This window comes from Mandrillus leucophaeus, unplaced genomic scaffold, assembly GCF_000951045.1.
Source record: "Mandrillus leucophaeus isolate KB7577 unplaced genomic scaffold, Mleu.le_1.0 Scaffold178, whole genome shotgun sequence".
Classification (NCBI taxonomy): domain Eukaryota; kingdom Metazoa; phylum Chordata; class Mammalia; order Primates; family Cercopithecidae; genus Mandrillus; species Mandrillus leucophaeus.
The window spans coordinates 1,995,380-2,004,408 of NW_012101787.1; the positions used below are offsets into that span (position 1 = coordinate 1,995,380).

At 46.2% G+C, this 9,029-nt stretch overlaps 1 protein-coding gene across 1 annotated transcript in view; it reads right to left on the minus strand.

Moving 5' to 3' along the window:
- LOC105537679 (supervillin-like) overlaps positions 1-9,029 on the minus strand; it is a 118,616-nt gene that overhangs the window by 19,895 nt on the left and 89,692 nt on the right. The window contains 5 exon segments of the mRNA XM_011977331.1: positions 2,170-2,446; positions 3,217-3,361; positions 6,636-6,811; positions 8,395-8,540; positions 8,669-8,862. Of these exon segments, the coding sequence (XP_011832721.1) occupies positions 2,170-2,446; positions 3,217-3,361; positions 6,636-6,811; positions 8,395-8,540; positions 8,669-8,862 (938 nt within the window).

Below are 9,029 nucleotides of genomic sequence, written 5' to 3' on the forward strand. Positions count from 1 at the left end.
TTTGCAGGTGTGCTGACCCTCTCCCAGAAGTGCTCCCTGAGCTCTGACTCAGTCCTGTTTGCAGGTGTGGCTCTTGTGGGCACAAGTGATAGAGGAGCTGGATGAGTGTCACCAAGGGGCCAGAGCTTCCGCATTGGCTACAGAGTGACTGCAAGTGCCACTGGGCTGTGCTTCTGCTGCTGGAGGGATGGTCTGGAATCTGAACACTCTCTGCTCTATCCTAATTCTCCAAAGCTGGACTTTTCCAAAGTTGTAAGTCTGCCAGAAAGAAAGAAAGAAAGAAAGAAAGAAAGAAAGAAAGAAAGAAAGAAAGAAAGAGAGAGACGGGGGCAGGGAGGCAGGGAGGGAGGGAGGGAGGGAAGAAAGGAAGGGAAAGGAAAGAAAGAAAAAGAAAGAAAGAAGGAAAGAAAGAAAGAAGAAAGAAAGAGAAAGAGAAAGAAAGAAAGGAGAGAGAGAGGAGGGAGGGAGGGAGGAAGAGACAGAGGGAGAGAGGGAGGGAGGGAGAGAAGGAGGGAGGGAAGAAAGGAAGAAAAGAAGGAAAGAAACGAAGAAAGAAAAGTGCCTGGGCAACATAATGAGACCCTGTCAAGGAAGGGAAAGGGAGGGGAGGGGAGTGGGAGGGAAGGGAGTCCCTCCCACTGGGGGTCCTTGTCTGACACCCCACTACTCCCTGGAAGGAGAGGCTGGAGCTGCTTGAGCCCTGGAAGAGCCCATTCCTGCTGTTTAAGAAGCTCCTGAAGTTTGATGTGTTCAGCGGCCCAACGTCAAACCGCCTTGCCGCTGGTTCAACCCTGACCTGCTCCACAGTCTGGTGACTGGGCTCTTCGGCCCGTCCTTGTAACCAAACTCATGGCTCCCCACATCCTGTGCTGGAGCCCCACTCTGACTCCCTGCCTGCAGAGCGGGTTAACAGCACAGTTGGGTTTGAAAAGAGGCAGGCCTGGGTGTGAGTGTCCAGCTCTGCTGCCTGCTAGCTGTGTGGCTTCAGGCAGGTTCCCTGATCTTACTGTCCTGGTCCTCATCTGAGAAATTAGCACCACAACAGAACAAGTCTCAGGGAGCTCAGGAGGCACTCAGCTAGAGGCAGGATAAAGCCCCCAGCATTGTGCCCTGAGGGGGCAGGGGGACCTCTGGGCCACAGCGGGCTCTGCACAGCACGCAACCCCATCGGCCATGTACTCAGCGAGGCCTGCCTGCTGGCTGTTCCTGCACTTGCTTTACATCATGGATAACTGTCTTGGAGACAGGATCTGAAATAGTTACTTGGTCCCTACAAAAAGTGTCTCCCATAGAGTAGGTGCTCAGGAAATGGTGTCAGTTGATGAACAGATGCATTTTATATAAACCAGGAAAGAAATCACATGGTTCTGAGCCTGCAGTTTTCTGAAGCAAACAGCTGCCTGTGCTTCCTGTGGCCCCGGGGGCAGGTGCACCTGCACAGCAAGGGGGCTGTAAAGAGGCGAAAAAACTCTCTTCTGAGTTGAAATCACAGACCTGTGACCTGCATGCTAAATGGGAAGGAGTGAGGAGCGCTGTGGGAAAGGCTCCTGCTTGGCAAGGAAAGGGGTGATTTCTCCAGAGCATCCAGGTCAGTGTTTTGCAATGCGGTATGTCACCATCAGGAACCGAGGAGAGTTTAGACTCTGCATTTACTACACCAGACCCACAAAGCACCATCCGTGCTCTCAGTCTCAGGAGAAACAGATTCTTTCACTTTTCAAATCAATCTTCCGTGCGTGTATTTACTATAATGTTACAGCCCATTTGGTTCCAGCTTTAAATCACGAAGATATGCTGTACTTAACCACTTTAATTGAAGCAGCACACAGCCACATGGGAAATATCATTGAGAGGCCAATCATCTCTTTCCCAGAAAAGCTCTGGGGACAGGGGCAGGGGAGAGAGAGAGGGAGCCGAGAAGACTTGATGTGCAAGTTCAATTTCTACAGGTGAACACCAGCGGCCTTGGCAATGCTAGGTTGTTAGGAATTCGGCCTTACTTCTTTTCGTCTCTGTTGTTTACTAGGTGGCTCTCAAAGGCACATGACTGCAGTGCCCCACTGCACACACCCAGCAGAGAGCACAACAGGGCTCATCGGGGAAGCTGGCTCCTGCAGGGCTGCTGGGCCGACCTCTTTCAGCTGGAAGAAACCATGAGCATTCACTAACCTGCTGTGCTCACCATGAACTTCCACTTGACCACATAGGCATCCCCCTCGTGGAACTGCCCGATGCTCTGTTTGGGGAGCCTGCTATAGTCGAATTCTAGGATGTGCCAGACATCCACGGAGACGCTAGTGATCTCAAACTGCCTCCTGTCATGTCCTTCCACCAGGCCACAGCCACGGCCAACGTTCACCCAGTCCAGGATGGTGCCTGCTGTCGTCTGGGGCATGGACACCATCTGTGTCATATCGTACGGTTTGACAACAGCCCTGGGGTCTTCCTATAGGGGAACATGAAGACATTGATTCAGTTGCCTGTTTCCACAGCCATTCCTTGTCACACTCAACGCTGCTTCAGCTGTTCCTGGGATAGCATAAAAATACAGCTTCCATCCTCTATCTCATCCTCGGATGTTTAACTGCAGTCAGGGAAAGGCTGCATTTCCAGAAAGACTCTGGGAGGTCTGAACACCCATTGCCACAACAGCACATGGATGCCCGAGAACAGGTGCAAACCAGACTCTTCACCTCCCGGAGTCAGATTAGAATTGGAGGCCTGTCTGCTGTTCTATTAGTGAATCCTGGGAAGGCCTCTTAGCTTTAAGGGGGTGTGTGTGTGTGTGTGTGTGTGTGTGTGTGTGTGTGTGTGTGTCCATGGCTTTTTTTTAATTAAAAAAGTATTTTAGTTGACACATTATTATGAGTATGATTTGATGTGTTGATACACGCATCTGTTTTATGGGGAAGGGGGTGTGGGAAGGAGACGGGAGAGGGAGGATAGGGAGATGTTGGCCAATGGGTACAAAATGACAACCAGAGAGGAGGAATGAGCTCTGGTTTTCTCCTGCACAGTGGGGTGACTGTTTTCCAATACTGTATTGCATATTTCAAAAGAGCTAGAAGAGAAGATCTGAATGTTCTCACCACAAAGAAATGATACATCTGAGGTGATGACCACACAAACTATCCTGATTTGATCATATTACATCAAGGCCACGTTTGTTGGGACCCGAACCAAGCCCTGAGGTTTGAGACTTGGTCACTGGAATACCTTGTGCTGGGCAAGTTCCCCGGAGTTCTTCTCATTCGCTCTCTTCAGTTCCGTCCAATCCAGAAACTTCTCTTTGAACAAAATCGTCTCATTGTGTTCAGTAAGTCTCCCAAATAGCGCCCAGTCGGGCCGCCCCTGTCCTTTTCTGCAGGGTGGGGGTGGGGGTTGGGAGAACAGACAGGAAAGGAACCAAGATTAAGCCAAGCTTAAACAAAGGAATCTAAAACACATGCGGCTACTGGAAAAACCCTCAAAGCACGTTAAGTGGTGTATAGAACAAATGGTTTATTTTCCTGCATGTTACCAAATAATGACATTTTGTTATTTTAGTCTGAAGTCTTGCAAAGCTTTGTGTCCATGGAGTTTTTGATGTGCCTAAATGTGACATGAACCATGTCAGGACTAAACTTTTCTTACAATCTAGCAATTCCTTTTTTTTTTTTTTTTTTTTGAGATAAGGTCTTGCTCTGTTGCCCAGGTTGAAGTGCAATTGCACAATCACAGTTCCCTGCAGCGTCGAACTCCTGGGCTGCAGTGATCCTCCTGCTTCAGCCTTGCAAACAGTTGGAACTGCAGATGTGTGCCACCATGCTTGGCTGATTTTTAAATACAGACCAGGTCTCATTATGTTGCCCAGGCTGTCTTGCACTTCTGGCTTCAAGCGATCCTCCCACCTCAGCCTCCCAAAGTGCTGGGACTACAGGTGTGGGCCACTGTGCCTGGCCACATTCTAGCAAATTCTTGTCTTTGGAATGCCCTCGGGGTGGCATGCTGGGTGGAGATTTTGGCAATGGCAGGAGCTGCGGGCAAACCTCACTTGTCATCTACTCTATGCCACCCAGTCACCTGCAAATGCTCACCAAGTTTCCCTCCAATTAATTAATAAACGTAGGGAAGAGGTAGCTCCCCTCCCCACAATTCTCTACTATTTTATTTCACGTTACAGCAAAGCTCTCCAGAGTACGGAGATTCTCCTGTCACTAAAATGAACACACTTTCATTTTCTTGAAGTGCTCTTTTGTACACTTATTTCTAGGCGACTGGCCACGGCAGCAGACGAGGAGTGCACAGAGAAATAGGAAAGAAAATGGCACAGCCCCAACTGGAGGTCTTGTGTGGGCTTGAGATTTCAGAATTTGCGCTGTCCCCAAGAACACAGGTAATTTAGAAAAAGGTAGAGCTGAGGGCTGGGTGTGGTAGCTTATGCCTGTAATCCCAGCAGTTGGGGAGGCCGAGACGGGTGAATCACCTGAGGTCAGGAGTTCAAGACCAGCCTGGCCAACACAGTGAAACCTTGTCTCTACTAATAATAAAAAATTAGCCAGGCGTGGTGGTGGGTGCCTGTAATCCCAGCTACTTGGGTGGCTGAGGCAAGAGAATCGCTTAAACCCGGGAGGTGGAGGTTGCAGTGAGCCAAGATAGCACCATTGCATTCCAGCCTGGGCGACAAGAGTGAGACTCTGTCTCAAAAAAATAAATAAATTAATTAAAAATTTAAAAAAAGAAAGAAAAAGAAATAAAAGAAAAGAAAAGGTAGAGAAGATACGCTTGCTGTGGAGGCCGTAGCCCTGGAATAATATGCACGATCTCATCCCTCCACATCCATCTTCGGTTGTGAATCCAGCCCAGGATGCAGCCACCCCTTAGAGCAACCCGCCCTGCTGCCCGTGCCCTGCTGTGCTACTGCCTCAGTGGTTTCCTGCTTGGTCAAGACCACATCTGCTGATGTCACAGCTGAGGCACATCAAAAAGGCTGCCTGATTCAAAGAAAGCTGCCGGATAAATCATAGAACACAGACACTTCCACCTCGTGCTCTTGTGGGACTTCGCGAACCAAACATAAGCACCTATGGAAAATGCACGCGGTCTTGAAAGGCTGTGGTCTTTATCAGAAAATATCTGAATGCCTGTCTCTTATGTCAGTCCTACTCCGCAGGCTTGCTAAGACGATGATTGAAAGGGTTCTTGGTTTCTGCTTTAGAATCTGTCGTTTACGTTTTGAAGCGTCGTGAGCAAGCCACGTGGCAGATTGCAGGGTGAGGGGGACGAACCTGGGCCAGGAGCCAGGTGTGTCTCTCTCCCTCCTTCCCTGACTTACAGCTGGAACTGAGCTCAGTGGTTTCAGCCTCATTTGCTAAGAAGGGCTGGGTGTGTAATCCTGGCTGCATCTTAAAATCCCCGGGAGCTTTTGAGACATATTGACACGTACGCTCTAACTCACATGAATGGAAAACACATCTCTGGGGCTGGGCTGAGCAAACGCATCTTTTTAAAGGCCCCTCAGGTGATTCTGTCTCAGAGATGTTGAAAACCAGTGGGTTAGGAGCTCCGTCATCTACTTCCAGATCTGTGATTATGCCATTATTAAATACAGTTGGCCATCACACAGATTTTATGCTTTAGCCTGGTTTTCTTTCCTTTGCTATACCAAATAAAATCTTTTGAGCTGTAGTTCCAGTCCTTAAAACAACGGTTGTTACCATACTGATGTTAAACATTAGTGCATTTGCTTAACAAGGATTTTAAAACTTCTTACCACATTGACATAATTTTAATGATTTCTATAATAATTAATAAGGAAATCAATAATTGGATTCTAAAGCAGGAACCTAGGCAGGAAAGTTGAAATTCATATACCAGTTCAATGGAAAACATTAAAATGCAGTTGTGTGATGCCCAATATTCTACGCTGTTTGGTGGTTCATCGGTTTCAATCTATTGTAATCGCACACACAGTTAAAAAACCTACTTTTTTTTGGTCTGATAGTTGAAAGAACAACAGCAATCCTTTGCATGTAAGAATTCTTTTTTTCATAATCATAATTTCAGAGTTTGTACATATTCTAATGAATTGCCAAAATGACTTTAAAGAGTCCAGTACATGCAGGGAATATTAAAATTGCAATCATAATTTTAATACCATCTTCTCCCCCTCTTCCCTTCCCAAAGGTATAAAGACATAAACATCGTTTGCTGCCAAATAAATCCTGGAATTTGAAGGTGATGCTGGGAAGGTATAAAATTAGAAGGAGGCAGGTTGCTTTTGCACTTTCAGATCAATGGCTGAATTCCAGACCCGGGAAGCCTTTCAGATCTGCATGCATTTGTTTCAACAATTGCTGTTCGTCTGCCACAGCAGCACCTGGGACGCTGCAGGGGAACTGGCAGCTTTTCTTGCTCACTTCAAGAAATCAACTGTAACAAACCTCTTCCAGAAGACTACAGCATCCATATTTCCACAATAGTTAGATAAAAGGTAAAGAACGGTTCCTTTTGTGACTATTCACAGCCCGCTGCATATAACCATTTATGAAAACTGAACCCTGTAAAGAGCCAGAGTAGAGGACTGTGGTGAGAACGGAGGGATCGAAGGGAATCAGCTCGCTCGGGGAGCCGTCCCCAGGCAGTGGCAGGAGTACCTGGGGATAAGCGGATTGCATTCTCCAGGATCCAGGGGATTGATGTCACAGTTCTCATAGTCAAAGGTTCCATTCCATAAGTGCTTTGCCAGCTGAAATGCTATTTTTCGTCGTGCTAATGTGACTTCTTTCCCATGCCATACGTAAACTTCACTACCAAAATCGAACACCAGTACCTGGGAGAAATGGCACAAAAGAATTTGTTAACTTCAAGAACGTGCAACAGTTGAATCAGGTGCAACAGGGTCTCTGTTGACAGCGACTCAAACGGAGGAAGACAGAAATCCCAATGGGGCAACCAACGCAGACACAAAAACGCCAGGAGATCTCAGCTGGCACTGCCCTGCACAAAATGCCAGGAGATCTCAGCTGGCACTGCCCCACCAAGCCAGCCTCTGCCCTGGAGGCATGATTCCTCCTCCCAGTGTCCTAAGTGGCCAAGATAATGTTCTCTCCTCTGAACTCTCAAACTGCTTACAACTTGCAATTCACAAGAGTTCTTTAGGTACATCATCCTGTCGACTTCCTCCCTCTCTCCCCGATTCCTCCCCCTCTCATGTGCTCATTCATTAATATATACATAGAGGCCACTTCATATATGCCAGGCACTCGTGGTCTAATGGTGTCTTCTCTCCTGTACACAATTCCAAGATCCTTAAGGGCAGGGATTAGATCATAGTAATACATACAGGAGGGATTGATTACTAAGTGTTTGCTGAATGAATACATGAATGTAATGCTATTTCTTATTTTCACAGTTTGTTTTACTCTTTCTCTTAGAATGATTTCTCCCTTCACTTCCAGCAATTCAAATTTGCTTAACTCTAAACTCGGCTCAATTTCACTTTCTATTGAAAATTATTCCTGATGATTTCTTTTTCTGTGACTTTTCCTCCATGTAAATGCCCATACATATCACACAGTCAACCTTACTCCAGATTACATTCCTTTTAATACTCTTCCACCCAATAAAACTTAAGGACCTGTGTGTCTTCCACTTTCTCAACACTTAGTATACTTAATGGTACTGGAAATATGTGTAATTAATAAATATTTACTGGTGTGATAGGAAAAAAACAGCATATTAATTGAAAAATCCATAAATTATATATATATGCATCTATTATTCCTCAAACTTAAGGACTGAAAAATATTCTAGTTAATGTTTATACAAAATGTAAGAGATAGGGCTAATATTTACATTTTGCCTATGATGCTTTCAATGATCCATGCCACCTTTGAACAATATTCTGGATTCCATATTAGCATTTAAGATGTCAGTAATGGGTTGAAATAACAAATATTCTGGCTGGGCACAGTGGCTCACACCTGTAATCCCAGCACTTTGAAAGGCTGAGGCAGGTGGATCACGAGGTCAGGAGATCGAGCCCATCCTGGCCAACATAGTGAAACCCTGTCTCTACCAAAAATACAAAAATTAGCCGGGCGTGGTGGCAGGCGCTTGTAGTCCCAACTACTCAGGAGGCTTAGGCAGGAGAATCGCTTGAAGCAGGGAGGCGGAGGTTGCAGTGAGCCGAAATCTCGCCACTGCACTCCAGCCTGGCAACAGAACAAGACTGTGTCTCAGAAAAAGAAAGAAAGAAAGAAAGAAAATCTTTTAAAAAACTGTAAATGTTCTACAATGGGTACTGACACTGGCTAACCTTTATTGGGCACTTACTCTCTAATTTATTGGGCAGCCTGTGCTGAGTGCTTTCAATGTGCTTTCTCATTGAAGGGCAGAGCCCATGGGCTGTACCTCTTTGGGTTGCAGAAGGGAGCACTTTGGAATTTCCCCCCAGTAGTTGTTATCAGGAACAAATTTGTCATCCATGAGACGGTAAATGCAGTTAGTTTCCATTATGGCTGCTTCATAGAGTTCATCTTCTTTTGGGTCTCCAGCAGCTTGGGGATAAGAACAACAGGAGGGCATCACATTTTACATTGCAAAATAGCTGGTTCAGAAGAATGAGCTAAGGGAGAAGAAAGCAGATTCAAGTCTTGTCAATCTCTGAAGTGCAATAAAGTCTTACACTGGTAACTGGTTTGGCCACCCAGAAGCTTCCAGAAGTCTTTGGCTGCATGAGTGTGTATGTTAATTCCTTCTTCGATGGTTTAGATATAAGTAGCTCTACAATCAAGCTTCCTCTTTGTCTGAATTAAAGCTGCAAGTTCTGAGGCCTAAGAAAAGAAAGGAATGCAATTACCTGGGTAGAAAAGCCCTTGGCTAGACAGAGTGGCACATGTCAAAACCTGAGGGAGAAACAGTGTGTGCCTGCAAGGAAAGCCTTGTGATCATGCGTGTGGGTGGATGCTGGTTAATGGGTATTTTCAATGACCTCAAGAAAATGTAACTGAAAGACCAGGGAGTATCAATTCTTTAGAGCAACAGTT